This window comes from Numida meleagris, chromosome 12, assembly GCF_002078875.1.
Source record: "Numida meleagris isolate 19003 breed g44 Domestic line chromosome 12, NumMel1.0, whole genome shotgun sequence".
NCBI lineage: Eukaryota > Metazoa > Chordata > Aves > Galliformes > Numididae > Numida > Numida meleagris.
The window spans coordinates 16,528,955-16,549,471 of record NC_034420.1 but is presented as its reverse complement, the minus strand read 5'-3'; the positions used below and the strand labels follow the sequence as shown (position 1 = coordinate 16,549,471).

At 50.0% G+C, this 20,517-nt stretch overlaps 2 protein-coding genes across 6 annotated transcripts in view; one reads left to right on the top strand and one right to left on the bottom strand.

Moving 5' to 3' along the window:
- SEPT8 (septin 8) overlaps nucleotides 1–9,437 on the top strand; it is a 33,873-nt gene extending 24,436 nt beyond the window's left edge. Inside the window, exons 6-10 of one of the 2 annotated variants that reach the window (XM_021410791.1) lie at nucleotides 692–788; nucleotides 1,142–1,310; nucleotides 1,567–1,699; nucleotides 2,261–2,451; nucleotides 8,479–9,437. In XM_021410791.1, coding sequence (XP_021266466.1) covers nucleotides 692–788; nucleotides 1,142–1,310; nucleotides 1,567–1,699; nucleotides 2,261–2,451; nucleotides 8,479–8,533 — 645 coding nt within the window. In that variant the 3' untranslated portion in view covers nucleotides 8,534–9,437. Of the gene's footprint in view, nucleotides 1–691; nucleotides 789–1,141; nucleotides 1,311–1,566; nucleotides 1,700–2,260; nucleotides 2,452–4,997; nucleotides 5,797–8,478 lie in introns of those variants that run through there. The other variant, XM_021410792.1, reaches the window with a different exon arrangement.
- CCNI2 (cyclin I family member 2) lies at nucleotides 11,619–20,369 on the bottom strand. Of its 4 annotated transcripts, none has more exons than XM_021410794.1 (7): nucleotides 19,546–20,369; nucleotides 18,250–18,788; nucleotides 17,647–17,781; nucleotides 16,986–17,060; nucleotides 15,660–15,800; nucleotides 14,419–14,649; nucleotides 11,619–13,797 (listed from the first exon to the last, which is right to left on the bottom strand). In XM_021410794.1, exons 2-7 carry the CDS (start codon nucleotides 18,361–18,363, stop codon nucleotides 13,387–13,389), a joined length of 1,107 nt encoding a protein of 368 aa, XP_021266469.1. In that variant the 5' UTR covers nucleotides 18,364–18,788; nucleotides 19,546–20,369; the 3' UTR covers nucleotides 11,619–13,386. The 4 variants fall into 4 exon arrangements, with proteins under 4 accessions (XP_021266469.1, XP_021266468.1, XP_021266471.1 ...); XM_021410793.1 differs by having other exon boundaries at nucleotides 18,250–18,399; XM_021410796.1 differs by having other exon boundaries at nucleotides 18,250–18,399; nucleotides 19,868–20,369.

Genomic DNA, 20,517 nt, shown 5'->3' with positions numbered 1-20,517 from the left:
CAAACGGAGGGAGGCAGATCAGCAGTGATCGTGGTGTTCCCATAATATTTCCTCATCACGTTCAGTCTAGCCAGCATTGCTAGTAAGCTGCTCTTGCTGTGCTGTGGCCATATGTTCAGAGAGGAAACTGCTCTGAGCGTTGGAGGTGGAGGGCTTCAGAGGAAAAGTTTTCGGAGAGATCCTGGGTCGGAATGAAGGGGCCCTGGAGGTCGGGCTGACTTCTGCAAGGTTGGGCCATGTATTGAGCCCTAGGGTCACCGAGACTGGAAAAGACCTCTCAGATCCCCAGCCCCAGCCCACCCCACCATGCCCACTGACCACGTCCCCCAGTGCCACATCCCCACCATTCTGAACACCTCCATGACGGTGACTACCCCACTCCCTGGGCAGCCTGTGCCAGTGCTGACTGCTCTTTGGAGAAGAAATTTCTCCAAATATCCAACCTGAACTTCCCCACATGCAGCTTGGGGCCATCCCCTCTCATTCTGTTGCTGTTATCCAGGAGCAGAGGCTGACTACCACCTCACTACCACCTCCTTTCAGTAGTTATAGGGAGTGATGAGGTCTCCCCTGAGCCCCCTCTTCTCCAGACAGAACCACCCCAGTTCTCTCAGCCACTCCCCATAGGATGTGTGCTCCAGATCCCTCACAGCTCCATTGCCCTGAGTCTCTGCTGTCGCTTCTGCTTCAGGCTCATCTGCCCTTCGCTGTGGTTGGCAGCACAGAGGAGGTGAAGGTGGGGAACAAGCTGGTGAGAGCTCGGCAGTACCCATGGGGAGTGGTGCAAGGTAAGCCTCTGCCACATGCATGGGCACATGCTGACACCCGGCAGCTCTGCCCTTCCCAGTGTGTGCAGGAAGGAGTGCTGTGCTGTGTGGTGTGGATGCATCCTGTGCAGCCTTGTGAGGGTTGGCCAATCTTGCTTTTGAATTCCCATTACTACCAGCATCTGAAATATGTTGTTTGAGCAATGCTGGGACTCACACCTACTCTGGCGTGGTCAAAATGAATTCCCGCATCCAAAAAGCTTGGTTACCCCACGTGGGATGACAGCTAGAGGTCCATGCAGTTGGGTTGAACATGCATTAGTGCTCCTCCTTCTCATGTGCACTTTGCTGACTTCTCACTTCGCTTTAATCAGTTGAGAATGAAAGTCACTGTGACTTTGTGAAACTGCGAGAAATGCTGATCCGAGTCAACATGGAGGATCTTCGGGAGCAGACCCACACCCGCCACTATGAGCTGTACCGGAGGTGCAAACTGGAGGAGATGGGCTTCAAGGACACAGACCCAGACAGCCAGCCCTTCAGGTGAGGGCCTTTGCAGATACCATCGGATTAGAGCAATAGTTGGGCACCAGCACCCCAAAGAAAAGGAGAGGTTTGCGGGTGATATCTGCCATGCTGGACTGGAAAATACTAGCCCAGCATGTGAACTTGTGGCTGATTTTGATGCTGTCTGCTTCCCTGCCTCTTTGTCCTTAACGAAGCAGGCAGGCATGCTTTTTCCCCTTCCCTTACTCACTGTTGTCCAAAAAGTCTGGATTCCGTTTGCTTTCTTAACCAGCCTGCAAGAAACCTACGAGACCAAAAGAAAAGAATTCTTGGGTGAGCTCCAGAAGAAAGAGGAAGAAATGAGACAAATGTTTGTTAACAAAGTCAAGGAGACGGAGGCAGAGCTGAAGGAGAAGGAGAGAGAGGTGAGTGTGCCAAAAACCTCAGAGAGGAGCCCAAAATACAGTCAGCCATAGGATCTGGTCTCGGCAACACACAAATCCTGGAAGGCATGAGCAGATCTTTAGCAGACCTTGCCAGCCAAAGCACTGCGCACACAGACACACAGACACACAGACACACACACACACACACCTTCCCCCACTCAGGGGAGGGGGCACAGTAATGTTTTCAGAGCAGTGTCACTGGTTTAGGTGCTTCAGAAACAGAAGTCTTGCCCTCCCTGCGCGGTGTGTGGGAGATGAGGCTGCTGCCTGGTGAGCAAAGGGCAAGTGCAGAACAGTTTGGTGAGCACTGGCTCGTGTCGAGTAGCCCTTGGAGGTGCACAGTCCCAGGGGTTGGTGGTGGAAGGGCATGGACAGCTGCCATGCTGCAAGAGGAATCAATCATGCAAGCAGTGAGGAATGTGGGATCCCACCATGCCCTCGATCCCTGAGCTGAGAGACTTGGGAGGGTTTGTGGGGACGTGGGGATGTGGGGCTGGTGGTTGTGCCCGACGCAGCGCTCAGGGCCCCTGTCTCCTGCAGCTGCATGAGAAGTTTGAGCACCTGAAGAGGATACACCAGGAAGAGAAAAGGAAGGTGGAGGAGAAGAGGAGGGAGCTGGAGGAAGAGATGAACACCTTCAACAGGCGGAAAGTAGCGGTGGAAACCTTGCAGTCCCAATCCTTGCAGGCTACCTCACAGCAGCCGCTGAAGAAGGACAAAGACAGGAAAAAGTAAGTGACCGAACTCGAGTGTCCCCTCTGCCACTGGGAGGGGGCAAGTTCTCAGGCCATGATGTTTTGCCAGTTACTGAGATGGCAGATAAGGATGGTTTTGGCACCTGAATGTTATTCTTCAGGCTATGTGTAAAGCGCAGGAGAGAAGGGGCCTCCTGTGCCAGGCAGTGCCCTGCTGGCTGCAGGTGGGCTCCTTGGTTCTGGGCTGTTCTCTATAGGCCTGGAGCCCTTCAGGGTCTGTCTTGGCCCTGTGGTAGCCAGCACACGCAGCCGTGCGAGCACCTTGCTGCTGGATGCAGGATGGGGGTTGGAAATGGCCGCACTGTCTCCTTGGCAGAGAGATGCAGGGACAGCCTTGGTGCAGCTGTGATGTCCTGGAGGCGTGGTGCCCCGTCCTGCACCGCCTTGCTGTGCTCCGTGGGCTTAGGTCCTCTTTGTGGAGTGCTGTTTATTTTTAGAGGTAGAGCTGTGAAAAGTGGAGCAAAGCAGCTTAGAATGAAGCAGCATGGGGAATTCACTGGGGCTCCGTGTGAAGCAGGGCTCCAAGACAGAGTTCTGCTTGCACTGAATCGCTGAGAAAGCCCTTTTCCTTAAAGGCAGAATTCTTATCTTAGCCGCAGGTTAATTAATTGGCATTGCTGAAGCCGGCAGGAACGTGGAGAAGGGGCACGCACGTAATGCTCTCTCAGCTGCCTGGTTACAAGGATAGAGCAAGAAGGGGGCAAACAGGTCTATTTAAAATGAACAAAAAAAAGTCTTTTAAAAATAACACTGGAGGTGGTGCTGGTCCTGCCTCCAGCCATGCCGGTCCCCAAGGAGCACTGTGCAGGAGCAGGACAAGGTAAGCCAGCATGCAGGGCGCTCAGTCTGTCCCTCCAGCGCTTGCTGTTAATGTGCTGTCGGAGCTGCGTGCAGTGCCACCAGGAGGGCCCCGGCAGCGCTGTCACAGCCTGGCCATGGTGAGAGGAAAGAACCCGCTGGGAGAAGTGACACCCAGGTTAGCTCCTGGCAGCAGCGCGGTGCTGGGGCTCCGTGCCGTCGTTCTGACGGAGCTGCAGTGCTGACACGACAGCAGTTTGTTTCTTTCTAGGAAGGTAACAGCACGTGTTATTTAACTGATTTGCTTGGAATGCAGCTGTGTTGGTGTTAAAACCAAAACACTCTCTTCCCCAGACCTGTCAGCGTGCTCCGCACGCATCCACCCTCACACGCAGCGCCCAGAACGGTTTGCAAAACGTTCTGCTGGAAGCAGGGTCACAGTCAGTGGCTTCCAATAGGAATGAGGGGCTGAGTACAGGACCCAGGTCTGACCCATGGCCGTGAGCACGCCAGGCGCACGCTGCTCTTTGTGCTGCTTGGCGGAAACACGGCAGCTTCCTGCCTGCAACAGAAATAGGCTGCTGCTGGGCACGGCACACTGCGGGCGCTGCTCTGCTCCCTGCGTGCCCCAGCGATGGGGAATGGGGGCAGCGGGGCTGCCAGGAGCCAGGGCACTCTGTGCTCTGTGCTGCTTGCCTGTCCCTGGGGTCTCTGCAGGTCTGGCTGTGGGACCGCACTGTTAGCAGGGATAAAGCTGAGAGGTTCAGGGGAGGAAGTGGTTTGGGATGTAGGAGATATATTGTTCGTGAGTCCGCGGACTGATTCCAAATGCGGGGGTCTGTGCTCCAGCAGGATAATGACATTCGTGGAATCATAGAATGGTTGGGTTGGAAGGGATCCCAAAGCACCCCCCACCTCGGCTGCAGGCCATCTGCCCCCCAGGATGGGGCACCCACAGCTCTGGGCAGTGCTGCCAGCACCTCACCGCCCTAATTGTTAATTAATAATCGAAGGTCAGGCTCCTCCTCGATGCTGCTGGTGCTCCCCTTCCTAGATCCCCCTCCCTCTGGCTGGGACGGCCACATGCTGGGGGCAGCGTGGAAGCAGCACGTCAAGGAGCGCAGCCCCGGCCCAGGAGTCGGGCTGATGTGAGCCACAGGAGCTCACGCACTGTGACAGGCTCCATGTGCTCCTTGGCGAGCAGCACTCGTGCTTGCTGGCTTCGTTACTGGCGTGTTGCTCATCTGTGAGCAGAGGCACCTCCCGGTGCTGCTGGTGGGGCTGGGGCTGCGGGGACTGGGAGCGTGAGCTCTGAGGGGGAAGAGGCATTTTCAGGACTTTTTATTATTATTTTTTTTCCTTTTATGGTTTGATTGATTTATTTTTGGGGGGGAAAGCTGGTTGAGCCTCTTGTCCTCTGGTGCTTTGACACAGGGCTTGAGTAGCTTTAATAAGCGAGAGATGGAGATAGGAGAACTGCAGGTGGGGAGAGGAAACAAACGTGTTTGTGCTGAGATTCCTCTGTGCACGCATTGTGGGCAGATGGTGCTTTGTGGTGTGTTGTTCGTGGCAGCCTTTGCTGCTCTGGGATGCCAGAGCACTGTTTGGCCTTCCCTCTCTCTTTCTTTTTTTGTTAAACACTTCACTACATTTTGCTTTTGCTTAATTTTCCTAATTTTAATTCATGCTTTTTTTTTTTTTTTTTTATGTTTTGTTTCTTTCAGTTAATCACACACAGACTTTCAGGCCAAGAGTGGACTTGGTGCTTTCATGTGTTAAGTTGCTTGAGTTCCCCACCCCGTGGCCCCATCTCATAACATTGTGTGCGTGGACCAAAGCGAAAGAGACCACGAGCGTCTTCGGTGGTTGCCGTGTCACGACTTGCTGTGATCTGTACTCGGTTGCCTGTCGGTTTGAGGACGTAACCTTACCATGTAAATGCTTCTAAACAACATCAACTGATCCCCAAAGCGAGATGTCCTGTCCTGAGCCCGGCGGCCGAGCAGCTGTGTCCCATGTCCGCAGCTGAGCTCCCCTTCCCGGCAGCTGAATGCTTGCTCCCTAGATTTTATTTGATTGTCATTGGTTACGGGGACCGCTTGAGCCATTCCCCACCGTTTCTCTCCCTCTGGTCGTGCTCAGATGCGAGGAGTGGTGTGAAGGGCCGAAACGTTTATTTTTCTAACAAAATCCTTGAGCTGAATAAGTTTAGAACAGGGGTAAAGCCCAGAGCTCAGAACCTCTGCCCTGGGAACCTGGGTCCAAGTAACCCCTGTTCCCGTTATTATATATTTAATCCTGAATTTCTCTATAAACATATTCTTCATCATTTATAATATATACATATATATATATATATATATATATATAGAAAGAGAGAGTGGTTAATAAAACTCACGGGACAACGTTTTGAATTTTCTTTACCGCTGAAGTAGCATTTTTGTATAGGAAGGTTTTCCATCTTCACTTTGAGGCCGTTAGGGGAAAAAAAGAAAAAAAAAAAAAAAAGAAAAAAAAAAAAAACCAATAGCCATCAGCACACACCCGTGTTAAAGGAGGGTCCCTGCCCCTGAGCTGTGCCGCCTTTACACCCCAGGGCTGCTCCCCTGCGCGGCGGAGCTTGGCGGGCGGTCAGGATCAGTGCCGCTCCGCTCCGTCGCACCGCTCTGTGTCAGGCAGAGCGCAGCAGCGCAGGACACGGCGCTGTTCTCATGGAAAAAGGGTCGGACCTGCATCCATCAGACAGCAGAGGGGGCAGCTGTGAACTGTCAGCCCCGCACAGTGTCCTTGGAGTCCCAGCAAACACGGGCTGGCTAAGCGTGAGGTGGGAGTGTGTGCGTTTCTATTTAGGCAGTAATGTTCAAGGATTTCTTTTGTTACGATTTTTTTCTTAAAGCCTCGTCCTTACGCTGAGCTTTGTCCCGGAGGTGCAGGTGCAGGCCTCGCATCAGCGCAGCTCTGTCTGAAGGGAGCACGATGCCAGATGAGGTTCTTTGCTCCCATTGAAGCAGCTCTCTCTTTTTTCCTAAATGCGTGCTCAGGTGTGAAACTGTTTTCATACAGACGTTGTCCCTCTCTGTGGGTGCACTGCCAGCCCTGTCCGAGCGACGTGTCTGAAAGAGCCTCACCAGTGCCCAGTCCTCCTGGGACGGGCCTTGTGCAGAGATGCGTGCAGGCTGCATCCTGCTGGGGGCTGAGCATGGGGCTGTGCCTCTGAGACACGTTTTGAAGGGGAGCTGTCATATTAAGAGAGCTGATGTGTTTGTTTTTTTTCTCTAAGGGAACGTACAAAGAACGCAACTGATTGTTACGTACAGGAGGACAGCTCCAGCTCATGATTGACTCAGGTTGGGCATGTAGCGAATCAGGGCAGGATTTTGATTATTGCTGATGAGAGAAGCTCTGGTGCGCTAATTGCCTGCGTGAGCAGGGCTGTGCTGGAGCCGTTGTGCTTCTCAGGGCCGATGCTCCCGAGGGCTGGCACGGAGCTCTGACCACACTATGCAAACCTCACCATGGCTTTTCCAGTCAATATTTTTTTCCTGATCTCGTGCTGCAGCCAATAAGATCTATGCAAATGATTTCTTTCTGCCCTGGCTCAACAAAGATGAATCCTTTTCTCCTAGGATAAGAGGTAGTTAGGGGAGCGACGATAGCGATAGAAGAGTAGAAGCCTGCCCGTGGCATTGCAGAGAAATCCCAGCGTTCCCCGGAGAAGACATTCCAAATGCACGTAACAATATTTTGATGATATATATATGCTGGCGTCCCTGTGACAGCCGTCCCTCTCCTCACAGCTCTCTGTTGACCTCAGGTCCATCTGCTCTTTGGGGCAGTCACCGTCAGAGCCTCGCAGCAGGACTCGGTTCTTGCTCTCTCGCACCCGAAGCACTTGGTTTTCCCTTTTTGGCTGAGACAGGATTTAAACATGTGGCATGTAGAGTAGCTCTGTGTCTTATTTTTATTTAACGAGCTGTGAGTGCGTTGCGATGCCGATCTCAGCACAGTCCCAAGCCTCCCCTCCTGCAGGCAGAGCACGTGGCAGGGCCGCCCTCCAGAACTGGAGCCATTCTGTTACACATCTTCCAGCTGTCTCTTACATTTGTCTGTACCACGTTGGCATTAATGGGGGAAAAAAGGGTCCATTATTGTTGAAACATTGACCACCATCCATCTCGTGTGCTTCCTGAGCCAAGAGGTGCCTGGAGGGCTCCGAGCTCCCCAGGCTCCATGCCTGTCCGCGCTGCAGGAGGGCTGAGCTCGGAGCAGGGAGGGGACCTGGCTCGCTCCGAGCGCTGCAGCCGTTTGCTTTGTCATTCCTAATTCATTCCTAATGTGTTGGGTGGTTTTGCTTTTTTTTTTTTTTTTTTTTTTTTTTTTTCCGCTCACTTTGTTTTTTTTTTTTTTTTTTTTTTATTAAATCTCACATGTATTTTGAGTTTTTTTGTGGTGTCGTTTATTTAGCGGTGCGTTTCCTGTGCTGTCTGGTGGGTCTCTGTTAAGTAGCAATGGGTAAGGATGGGAGGCGTTCCCAGATCACAGGTCTTCTGAACACAGGGAACACTCAGAAATACGATGAGCCAACTTCTGTATCACACATCATCCATAATCTGAGGGGAAATCCTAAGGCGTCGATCCAAATGCAGTCCTTCCTCGAGCCAAAGCTGTCTTTAAGTTCTCCTGTGTGGGATTTGTGTATCTACCAGTGGTTTCGGGGATGTAATGATGCTGAGGAGCTGATCGAAGGACAGCACGTAAAGAGGGCGGTGATGGTGTCTGGATGGTACCTCCCCTTACCAGAGCAGGAGCAGGATGGGCCTTTTCTAGAGGGGACACATCATCGTACTCTTAGACTACGGCCAGGAAAAGTGCACAGCTTCAGCTTGGGGTTCTCTTTTTGGGGATGGCGGCTGATGGAGCTCTACCTGCAGCCCTGTTCGGTGTCGGTTCTGTGGGGTGTTGCTGCCCGAGCAGCTCAGTTCAGACAGCCGAGTGTCTCTCTGGGTTTTATTTGCTGCTGGGCTGAGGCCAGTGCTGCACTGAAGGCAAACCCCAGCCGTGCAGCGTGGCTGATGCAGTGCTGCTCAGGTAGTGCTTCTGATGGAGGTTTGTCTGACAGCGTGCATCAGGTTTGTACTTCAACCTGTCTATACTTAATGCCACGATCTGAAACTTAAATATGATTCTCTTTTGTTCTTTCTGTAGCTTTTTTAGTCTCCCCAGTGCGTGCTCCATAACAACAGGAAGATATGTTAATTAGAAGATTTATTAAGGCCAAAACATCTCATGCAGAAGAAATTAATTGGTGCTTTCACCTTTAAGCTTGCAATATATTGCACAGAAGAGATTGTGTAGCAAGGACTAAGATGCACTGATTGATTGGGAAAAGCTTGCTTGATCAGGTCTCTTGATAAAGTTGAAATCCAAGGTATTTGCCAAAAGATAACCTGCTAATTATGGCTGATGCGTGGCTTAACTGAAACCAAACACTAATCTCTGGGTGAGGGCCTGGCCGAAGCATTTAACACCGTGACCAAACTTCCCAGGGGAGAGGAACAAATTTGTGTGAGCAGAGAAGCGCTCAGCGCGCTGCTTGAGCTGCCGCTGTGATGGGATTTCATTTGTTCCTCTCCTTGTCTGGTTTGGGATGTCACCTGAGAGCCTCTGACCGTCCTTAACGCTATCGCTGGAGTCTAACGTTTCTTAGCAATAAGCAATAACTTTTCTGTAGCTTTGTTCTGCGGACTTACAGGTGTTATAACCCAAATCCCTGACCCCCAGTTTCAGCTTTCCCGGGGCCATGCCCCCCGTGCCTCGCGGTGTCTGCCCTTCCCAGCGCTCAGCACCGCAGGCGCCCGGCTCTGCTCCTGCCCTGGGGCTGGGGGTGCTGGGCGAGCACGGTGCCATCTTAAAGGACAGCTCCTTGTGCCCTCCTGACGCAGGGCAAGCAGTTCAAAGCTGGAGCCTGGGCTGGCTTCTGTGTTTGTGACGTACACTGACTTCCCTCTTTACACAAACACTTGTTGAAACAAACACAAAAGCGCAGTGCTTGTGCCCGGTCTGACGTCACACGGGACCAGGGAGGCCCGAGTTCATCTTGATTTTAAACAAACCTGTAAACGAATCTCAGGAATGACCTGCTTGTACCGAGGCTGGGTTTAATAAAAACAGAACTGACTTGTTTAACAAACATCTGTTAAACACGTTTTGTATGTTGCTTACATTCACTGGACGAGCACAGTGCTACATCCACGTGTTCAGCCCTCGCTGCTGCCCCTTCTCCAGCCACTGCCATCTTGTGCCTGGCTGGAACCCGGTCCTTTGTAGGCCTGAAGACAGCTCCCAGCCCTCACCACCACCACCACGCGCTGGGCAATGCGACCCGAGGGCTGGTGGCTCTGCCTCTGGTGTGACAGGAGCCCAGCAGGACTTCCCTGAGCTGGCTACATCACTGGCTGCATTTGCTGGGACAGGCTGCTGGTCAGGTGCTGGCTGTCATGGGCAGGACTGAGCTCCTATCCTCAGCGCGGCAGTCGCCTCCAGGTGCCCTTGTAGCATCTGCAAAGCCAGAGGTAGGAGTGCTTTTCTGCTGGCTGCATCCAGCTTTGGGTCCATGCCATGCGCTGAGCAGGAGGAAAGCCGGAGCAGTCTGTGACCGCCGGGCCGAGCTGCGCAGTGCAACGCTCTGATCCGATTGCAGCGACCATAGCTTGGTCACAAATGGGATTAACGTTATGAGCCTTGCTAAGGAAGGAGGGGGAGCTGCAGAGACCTGCCAGGACTTAAAGCATCACTTGATTTAAGTGTACTTGTCTGCATTCTTAAGGAATCGAACCGTAAGTACTGTTTAAACTGAATTTAAAATGGTAGAGCTAATTAGCAAAAAACAGGCCATACACACAGCCCCACAGACGCTGCAGAAGTCATCTCTGCTGTTTTCCTGTACCTTGATCAATTCTGCCACCGTAGGAGTTGTTTTCATTTGTGCAACTGTGATAAATGAATGCTTAGATTGTTAGCCACCCACCGTAAGCAGTGCTAACAAGTCAGGTTTGTCATCTGAGGCTCTCTGCTGCTGCTGCTCCGAAGTGAGGCAGCTTTATTCCTAAGTGCAGCTGTTCTGGCACGACTTGCTTCGGCTGTGACGTGGCTTCTTGCGTGGTGCTTTATGAAGGAGAGATGTGGCAGCGGCTGGAGGTGACTCTGAGTTGCTTCACTGTTTCTGATTTAATGTTTGGTTTGTATTTATGTTTTGGTTCTGATTCAGAATCTGAGCATTCATGGGCAGCACTGGTATCCTTCAGGAAACTTCTTGTAGGACCAAACAGTTCCTCAGGTTCTTGCTGCAGGTGCTTTCAGATGCAATTGCAGCTTTGCAAGGTATTGTTAACATCCAGGCATTTGGAAATCTAAATTAAGGCAACAGCAAAATACATCTGTTCCTGAATTGTTCCTCACCTGGTATGTTAACCTGCTCTTAGCAGTGCACTGCCCAAGCTCCTGTTGGTTGAAACAGCTGAGGAAGGCCACAAGCTTGTATGGCCTGGATGCATGCTGTGTCAATCCTGTTACCCATAACTTGTGAGGAGGTGCTCACAGCCTCGGACTTGGTTCTCCCAGTAAGAAGGGTACGTGCTATCCTTCTGTAACAAGAATGACCCTGCAGCTTGTTCCCGAAGTTTGTAGTTGCTTATTTAAGGCAGGAAGTTCAGTTCTGAACAATGTCAGCAACACAAAGGTAAGAGGCGTGGGGAGCTACCAAGCAATGCTTTCAACCTGCTGAGGCCAAACTACACATGGAAGCTCCTTTACTGTAACTCAACACTGGCAGAGGAATGCAGAAAGGATCTGTGCTACCAGAGAGAAGCGGTGTGTGCTGGAGAGCAGGCAGGCTCCAGGTTTCCTGTTCCCATTCCAGTATGGCATCTCGCATCCTGACTGGGAACACGGGACTCTGCTGGGCTGCTCAGCGCTGCCTTCATCTTTCAGGTTTACCCCCGTTACCATGTACTTTTGGCTGCTGTTCACATCGATGGCGGAGGTTTTGAAAAAGAAATTTGTTGATGCTGCGTAACATCATTCAGCTTACAGGCGAGAAACTACAGATAGATAGAGGCTCAAGGCTGGGGAAGTGAAACATTACATAGGAGGTACAGCATGGAAATCACTGCAGAATTCTTCTGCTAACATTTCCATTGGTTAATGCAGCTGGTGAAGATTCATGAGATAGGGCAGAAAAAGAGATGGGAGGAAAAGCAGAAGGAGGCACGCAGCCCTGCTTCCTGCAGGGACCTTTGTGGGCATCAGCTTTTGGCTGGGCTCGTCACGGAGCACACTGAGAACACGCAGACTGAAACTGTATTTTATTGGAAGTAAACTACAAAAGACAACTTGCCTCCTTCCAAAAGTCAGGCATTTCAGTCACAGCTTGTGCTGGCAAGCGGCACAGTGCGGGAAGGGAAGAGCCCTACCACAAAAAGAAAACCTTCCCTATGGTCCAGAGGTAGGTTTAGTAAATAATGTATCACAAGAATGCCACCGCCCAGTCCCCGGGACACCTTGTAAACCGTGTCTGGGCTCCAGGGCTGAGCTGAGCCCTGTCCCTGTGCATGGCACAGGGCCGTGCTCCCCCTGCAGCTCAGCACTCCATCAGTGGTACCCCGGTACCTGTGACTTGCCTTGTGGGCCTCCTTTGCTTTCAGCACCAATTTGAGTGCCACCTGCTCACACATCATTTGCACTGAGTCTCCAGTACTAAATATTTATTTCTGGATCATTTAGGCACTGCTTTCTTTGCAGTATAAAAGGAAAACTTGACTTTCTCCCTGCACACATACAACGTTTATTTTTTTTTCCCCTAGCGCTAGCTCTGGCAAAATTTAAATGTAAAACTTTGGAAAGCTTTATCTGTTAACAGAGCTGCTCAGGACATCGCTCCCGCAACGCTCGCAGTTCAGGAATTCCTCTCCTCCAAGGTAAGATGAGGAGCAAGGGAAAGAAACTTTGTTCCTGCATTGAAGAGTGCAGCTGACAGGCAGCACAAGGATTTCCTTGCTCCTATCTTATCCCTGTTCCCTATTTATTTATCCTGTATCATTAACTAAGACACCCGCTCGGCATTTAGCCTGTGCTGCTCTACATGAAGACCTTTCCCGTTCTGTGGCAGGACTTGCAGGTATGGTATTGCTATTCATCCAGTACTGCCTGGATTGCACTTTCAAACTAGTACAATGATCACCTGAAAATGCTGGCCCTGTGGTATAAAACAAATAGCAAAAAAAAAATAAAAAAATTCCCCACATACTTTAAAAGAATGCCTAAGGTTGGTTTTAAAAGTGCAACAGAAGCTTAAACTGACCTAGGTAATTTGTAAACCTGCTTTGCCTTGGAGATTAACAGCAAACAAAAACTGTCATCATAGTGGTGAGAAAACAGTTGAAGGCATTTTGCATTGTCCAGTCTGTTGAGGCAGAAAAAACACCCCCGTGAATGGCCTAAACTGGTCAGTGAGAGCTTAAGGCAGTGCTGGCTGCAGACAAGAAGTGATTTCCCACGGCTTGTAGGAACCTGGAGCGGGTCTTTAGTGGCTTAACCCAGCATGGAGCCCAAACCTTGGATCCACGGTAAGGCCTTAACAAAAACTAGATGGTTTGGCTCGTGGCCTTCTCACTATGAAATCAAAACTTCGGTCCCACCTGAGGACTAATCTTACAGACTCAGCACTGGGAGCTCCCCCTTCCTCGAAAGCAGCTCTTGTTTCACTCTACTGTAGAACAAGTCAGGTTAGTTCTAATAAGAGAGCACTTAATCATGGCCTTTTTAAAAAATAAGCTGAGACATTTGGTGCTCTGTGGCACAGCTCTTAGCCTTCTGCCAAGCTGATCCCTGAGTTGTAGGATTGTGACCGAGTCCCTCCTCTCCCCAGCTTTCTGTATTTACGTGGTGTTAAAAGTGGAGCAAACTACTTAGAAAAGACAAAGCATAGGAAAATAACACCATTTTGTCATTGTCCTCTGAAAAACACAGCAGCACTCTTACACTGTTGTGTTCACTGTCCTGTTTGCTACGACCTACCAGTACTGAAATACTGCTTCCAAGGCACGATGGTCTCCACTAGTCCCTTCCAGGTGGCTGTAGGGGAGGACATGGGGAGGCATGAGGTCCTCCAGACCTCAGCTGAGGGCACAAGCCACCCATGTGCCCCCTCCCTCCATCCGCTCCCCTGTCCTCACTGTACAGGTATCTGAATCCATCATAATATTCATCTGTCTCCATGGTGCCATCAGGAGTTTGGGCTGCAGCAGACATGACTGCTGCTGAAACTGGCTGGCTTACAGTCACCTGCAGCCTCACTTGATGAGAATTCTTCAATTCAGAAGGGTAATGGTAGGGTAACTTTGCCTCAGCATCGCCCTGGATGGCTTGACTGATGGGACAAAAAATATAGATGGCATTGGATGGCTGAAAGTGCATTAGCTCTTGATCCACAAGCTCTTTGCAGTGCATGAATTCAGTGCTAGTAACCTGTAAAGAAAGCAATACATTTTTTGTTTGTAAATTCATAACAAATTATTCTCTCCTCTGCCTTCTGTTCTAGTAGCTGTGTAATTAGGGGGAGGTTAGGGACAGGCTGTACTGGATACCTCAGCTGATGTATAATAGCAATATGCACATTGGCCCTGACATTTATAATTTATAAAACATTTAATCAGGAGCTACTAAACTACTACAGAAAAGGTAGGCCAGCACTCCCTCTCTTTTTAGGCGGCTACAGCAGCCAGGAGGGACAGCAGACAGGTAGGTTATGTCACACAAAGTCAAGATGACGAGTTGACGGTAAGCTGCCAACCTGGGTCATTTGCCTTCCAACTGTACTCTTCTTAAAAGACATGTGTTTTATGCAACTGGAGTGGGAGGAATCTCCTTGGTCAGGAGGCAGGGAGCAGAGCAATCTGTGGCCAAGCTCTTTTGGAAACCTCTAAGAAGTTAGTCAAAATCAGCACTAACAAAGGCAGAACATGGACACAGGCTTCTCAGAAATCTGCTAAAGTGCAATGTGGGTTGCAAATACACGTGCGCTTTATTAATTTGCCAGTGTCCCTGCCAGTCTCAAGACCTGTGACCAAAGGCCATTTTGACTCCTACCTGTGCTTTCTTTAGCAGATCAGTAATAACAGGAAACCAATCAGGAGTCTGCCTCTCCAACTCTAAGGTGATGATCACCAAAGCCAATGTGGAGCCCTTAAACTGCACTAGTTGGTGGCATGCCATACAGTGCTGTAGCTGTTTGGTCAAGAATGCAACGTGGCGGGAAGGATTCGTCTGAGGCAGCCCGTTTAGTAGATGGGGCCAGTTGGACATCACCATGGCGTGGAACTGGAGAGAAGAAAATTAAATATATATATATTAGGAAAAAAAAAAGCAGAGGTCAGTGAACTTTGTATGTTTTCATATGTTATCAACCAGACGTATAGACTTAATTCCATCTCATACCAGGAGGCCTAAAGGGTGTCCCCCCTGTCCCTGCCCTTCTTTTTTTTGTGTTTTGTGTTTGTACTTGCCAGCCACTGAACTGTTTTTTGAGCTTATGATGAATGTAAAGATCTGTGTTTCCTAACAATTTCTGGGGTTTCTATATTATCCAGATTGCTATGTAGGAGATTCAGTTCAGACCAGCACATATGAAGAGAGTAGAACTAGTAATAATGATTGTACTCTGAATTTTCTGAGGAAACAAGAAGAAAGGCAGTTTTTACAATCAGCAGCCTAAGATGGCTTAATATTTGCACATAACCTTATGAAAGGGTTCCAGGATGTTTGTATCATATGATTTTTGCCTTACTAGCACATGACCGTTTCTTGAAGACAAAGTTTAATCATTTCTATTGAGTATTTAGTAACTGCAATGTGAACTAAGTGCCAGATTGGGGTCTAATTGCATAAAACCAGGGTGAAGTATCAGTGGGATGAAAAGGAAAGTGGTTTAAAGAACCTGTATATGAAATGTAGCAAAACTGACAGCTTTCTATGTACAGTATTAATAGAATGGAAATAGTTAGAAATATTTTTGCAGTGTGTATTTAAAAAAAATAAAAATGGCGTATAGTTGTGCATTATGAGAATCTTTTTAATGTCCATTTTAGTTGTCCTTTAAAGATGGGAGTAAATTTTTTGAGCAAAAGGAAAGGTTTTAAATAGCAGTAAATTAAAAAAATACATAACCACCATAACATTCTTCAAAAGACTTGCAGATAGCTAAGAACTGGTAGTTTATAAAGCATCTTGGGAAGGATGTGTGGATGTGTGCGCATCTGTGTTTTCTAGTCTTATTTGATAAGAAGCTGTTTCTTTAAACGAACAAAAAAAATGCAAAACATAGTGCTTACAATGTTTAAGAAATCCATTGGTGTTGCTGTGTAAAGATCCCAGTGAAGCTTATCTAGTATAATTCTTTCCATTCTCAAGATCTCAGCTGGAGAGCGTTTACAGCCACTCTGCACTGCAAGCATCTTCACCGATGGTATTACCTGTTAAAAAAAAAAAAAGGAATTAAAAAATAATAAAGAAGCCAACTTCTTACACGGTGCTGTGTGTGTTTCTCTGTACTGCGAATGGATCTCAAAACTTTGTACTCATCCCAAAGCGCAAAGCAGGATGCTCGTCTGGGAGACCACTTGCTTAGAAAACTCCCATACTGAACACAGAGGGGCCGTGCTCCTCACAGGGCAGCTGGCTGTGAACCTGGCCCCACAGCAGGAGCGATGCTGTGAGCCTCCTGCGTGCTGCATCGTGAGGCACGTTCCCTGCTACCAGTCTCGTTAGCTTTGCTCCCCTGACAAGCGAGGAGAAGGCTTCCAGTTTTACAGAGACTTTTGTGGTCGTCTCGTTTCCTGTGGTCACTGATTCAGCTTCTCCTTTTTAGCTGAGGGGAAAAGAAGAATAACTTCAGCACGATACATCGTGAGAAGGCCTATGAAGAGTGCTTCACTACTGGAGCAGTTCTTTCTCTTAAATGCATGCCCGAGTGCAACTCCTCAGTTTCACGTTCTTTTTCAAAATGGAATGAAAGAAAGAGGAGAAACAGAATCTGAAATGCTTTTCAGGGTCTATTTGGCTCATGTCTGTGAATGCCTGAAGAATTCTGTGCCATGAGAGATTTCAGCTTTATGCACTGGATAATTTTCCCTCGTAATCTCAGACTTACACGGGTATTTGCTGATTTTACATGCTCACCTTGAGGTGCAGACCTGAGTCATTTCCTCACTGAATTCAGTCCCCGGTTTCGAATTCAAGCAAACTCATCTATCTCAAATTTCCTCTGAAGAATCTCTGCTCTGTCTTGCTTACCATATCCTGCCAGGACCCATCACAACAGAATGACAGCGCTTTGATGTCATGCACACAAAGCTGTGCACGTGTGTCTTGGCTGTCACTCTAGATCAAGCTTCACTGCGAGCTGTGGATTCTGATGAGGAGAGGTTTAAGTGCAAGAGGGGAACATGTTCAGTGCATTACTGTGACCTTTACGGATGAAGGACCAACACAACACACGCGGAAGAAACAGGACTGAAAATGTTACTGCCACCCCTTAAGGGCTATGTAGGGTAAACAAATCTACACTTCCTCATTACGCCCAAGCTGAAGAAAGACCTGGAAATGCAAACAACTTGAACAGATGAAGTTAGTGTATTTAAAATGACAAGCATACAGACCTCATCTTCTTCGCTGGTTTTTGCTGCAAGGAGAAGGCAGGAAGTTGCTATGCACTGGAGATATTTTAATCGAGCCTGAAGGGAGAAGACAACACTGAGTAAAGAAGATAACATCTTGGGGGAAGTAACTGCTATTCTACTACACATGCACAAGTTTCAAATTTTCATTTAAGTTGGAGCAGCTTGGGAATTAGTTTAGCTGCAGCAAGATTCACTTGAAGCCTGAAACAGTAAAGAAATCTAAAGTGAAACAAGCCCTCTTCTTGGTCTAATTTTTATTCACGTATCTCACAGTCTCAGACTACACGATGCCACGGTATCTACAATGTGGTGTTCTTCCTCTTCTTAACTGAGATAGCACTATGCTTTTGCCAAGTGCAAATGTTTTCTCTTTGGCAGAGGCAACCAGATGATGCTGAACTCTTTATACTTATCACAGCTTTTGGACTCCAAGTCAGACAAACTTCTGCTGCGGACTGTGAATCGGCAAAGCCTCAGCAAACACTCAAGTTCATGCATATGCCTTCCCCAGTGAAGACCCTGACTGCTCCCTAAATCCGCTGCCAAACATAGTGCCTGCTTTGTGTATAACCTGATTACACACTCTTTACATCTGCAATCAGTATTCTAACCAGATAAAAAGCTGAAAGAGATTCTCTACCTTTACTGATGCCAACAACCGGTTAAGGATGCTGATAGATAAAGCAAATGTTTCAGGGTGAAACTGGAGCTGGGAGCTTATTTCTGCAATCCAGAGAATCGTTTTCTCATAACAGGAGGGAGAGATATCTGTACCCTGAGGGGAAGAAGTTAGAAAAAAAAATAGGCTTAGCACTTTGATGATTTCGTTAACATATCTCCAAAGGAAAAGTCCAATTATTCTAAGTGCTCTAATTAACATTTCAGATGTCTCCAGGCTTGAAAAGAAGACACTGTTCTTCACTACGTCTACAGAGAGAGGGAAAGGGCAAATTGTTGGAGCAGTTTAAAGCACTCATCCACATTCCCCAGCTCTTGCCTGCTCCATCAAACTTCCCCAAACTACCTGAGTCAAAACAAAATGCAAAGCATCTCTAAACGCATTTTACATGGGGTATTAATGCGATGTCAAATGAAACAAATACAGACCGTCCTCCCCCTCCGTTCCTTAAGATTAACCCATGCAGGATGACTTTTGCATTCAGGTGGGTCAGATGGCAGGACAAGCACTGCCTCTCTGCAGGGAGATGCCTTAGGCACTTCCAAAGAGGACAGGGGAGAATACCTTCAGGATCAGATTCTGGAAAACGGGCGCTTTCCAAACCCTAGCCTCTCTGACTAAGGCATTTTCCAGGAAGCAGGCAAGTCTCAAGCTCTCTGGAGGTCCAGGGCACTTCATAGCAACTCCATGATCCAGTTTCCCAGGCGGGAGCCGCTGCCAAAAATAAGAGAAGAATTATAAAGCAGTGTCCCAGCTCCTTGTGCTAGGTATGGTTTCCTCTCGTGCTGCCTTTCCAATGCTGAGAACTAAATCAGGAGCAGCCATACAGCTTGTTTGTTTGCTGATGGGAAAGAACAATTCTGCCATCCATTTTCCCAGGGAAAGCTGGTGGTGGAAGAAAACACGTCTGAGAGCTACACCGTGTAGTTTGGCTTTTTCACCCCCGGGCTGTACAAAGGCTTCCTCTGGTTACATCGGGCTGGGCAGTACATAGCACTTCCTTTGCACCATGTCTTGCACTCAGTTGCCCCTTTGTAGAGCTATTAAGTTGCAATCCACTATCAGTGGATTTCAAGTTTCTGGCAAATAGAGGTCTACTGTTTCTGCAAAAAAAAAAAAAAGCTCCAGGATTATTGTTCTTAGGACTGAATTCCCAATGAACAATTTTCCTTAAAACAATCTCTGTAACTGCTGAAGACACACAACAGCAACACCATAGAAACACCACTCTCCAGACAACGCGTGTCTTCACATGAAATAAAGGTATCTGAATACTCCACCTAAAGGGCACTGAGAACATCTTAGCCTGAAATGGAGTATTTCAATACTTCTATTGTAGCGTCTCTTTAACTGCAGGAAAAGGGGAAAAAAAAAAAAAAGATCTAGAATTTCTGCTTTATTCTATCTGTAGAGCGGTGGATGAGGGCTTCCTCAGCAGCACGTTCTGGAAGTTCACGCCATTCGCTGTGAAGTGCCATCAATCGTCCCCAACGGAGTGAATCCTCTGGAAACTGATGCACGTTTCTAAAGCTGCAGTTCTGCGATGCGGGCATTTCAAGCACACACGGCTTTGGTTGCGTCTCTCGGAGCACCCGAACCTGACAGCTCGGGCCATTTCAGCCAAGGGAAAATCGCGAAAAACTTATCCAGCCAGTTCGGTGCTTTGAAAAGTTTCTCTTTTTTGTAGCTGGAGGGGGAATAATTCATTCAAGGCTCCACTACAGCTTAACCGCGACCGTCCCAGAGAACGACACGGACCCCGCGCGGTTCCCGCCCAGCCCGGGGCCGCCCCTCTTTCCCGAGGCCGCAGCACGGAGCCCCGGCCCGGCAGGAGCCCCCCGCCCGCTCCTCCGTCCTTACCCGCCCGGCTGGGCCGCGCCGCGAAGGGGCTCCGGGGGCGGCCGGGCATGAGGCCGAGAGCAGCAGCAGCTCCGCCGGGCGGGGCCGCACCGCCCTCAGCCTCCGCGGCTGCGCACGCCCGGGTCCTGCCCCCGGCGCTGCGGGGCGGGTGCTCGTGTGAGCGCTCCGTGTGAGCGTGCTGCTCCCGCTCCGGGCTCACAGCTCCGTTCTCCTCGGGGCAGCGCTGCGGCCCGCACGGAGCACAGCGCGGGTGAGGCGGTCCGAGGTCCGGACGGGATTCTGCCCCGAGGGGATTCGCTTCGGCGCAGCCCCCACACCGCACCTGCCCCTTCCGGCACAGTCGGCGTGGCCCCGTCCGGGATGCCCCGCTGCTGCATCCCCGCCGCCCCGTGCTGCTCCCGGAGCTGCCTTCCTGCAGACCCGGCACTGCGTTTCTCCATCCGCTCCGCCTGCTGTGCTCCTCCGCTCTCCCCTTTGGTTTCTCACACGGGAGTTTCCGCGTGGAGCCAGCTGCGATATCCGTGTTAAACCCGGTGTTCTTCCTCAGCCTTGCCCACACACGCGACTCCCTGCTCTCTCACTGGGCCTTGGGGTTATTACACATTTGGGCGCTCGTTGTCTCTATTAGCCTGTGAAGCTCTGCACACAGCAAAGCTCCGAGCAGTGCTGCTGCGGCCGGTCCCGTCACGGCTGTCCCACCACGGCTGGCCCCATCGTTCCGGCCCGGCCAGACCCCCACGGGCCGGAACCGCACCACGGCACCCCACCAAACCCGAGGAACCCGGCCTAACACCCGAGCGCTGTTTGTACCCCGCCCCGCCGCCCCGCCCCGCGGTTTCCATGGCGACGTCCGGCCCCGCCCCCCGCCACGGCCTTCTCCCTCCCACCTCCCTCTCTCCGCCCCCGCCATTGGCTGCGGCCCGGTCCCCGTGGCCGCGAGGGGCGGGCCGAGCCCCGCCTTTCCCCGCGAGC

What these genes read in the sequence shown, in the direction of transcription:
- CCNI2 (XM_021410794.1), bottom strand. Translation starts at nt 18,363, where the DNA reads ATGAAGTGCCCTGGACCTCCAGAGAGCTTGAGACTTGCCTGCTTCCTG. An exon ending in GGTTGTTGGCATCAGTAAAG is followed by an intron (nt 17,061 to 17,646) that starts GTAGAGAATCTC and finishes TTCTCCCTTCAG; the next exon opens with GCTCGATTAAAATATCTCCA. An exon ending in CAATGGATTTCTTAAACATT is followed by an intron (nt 14,650 to 15,659) that starts GTAAGCACTATG and finishes TCTTCTCTCCAG; the next exon opens with TTCCACGCCATGGTGATGTC.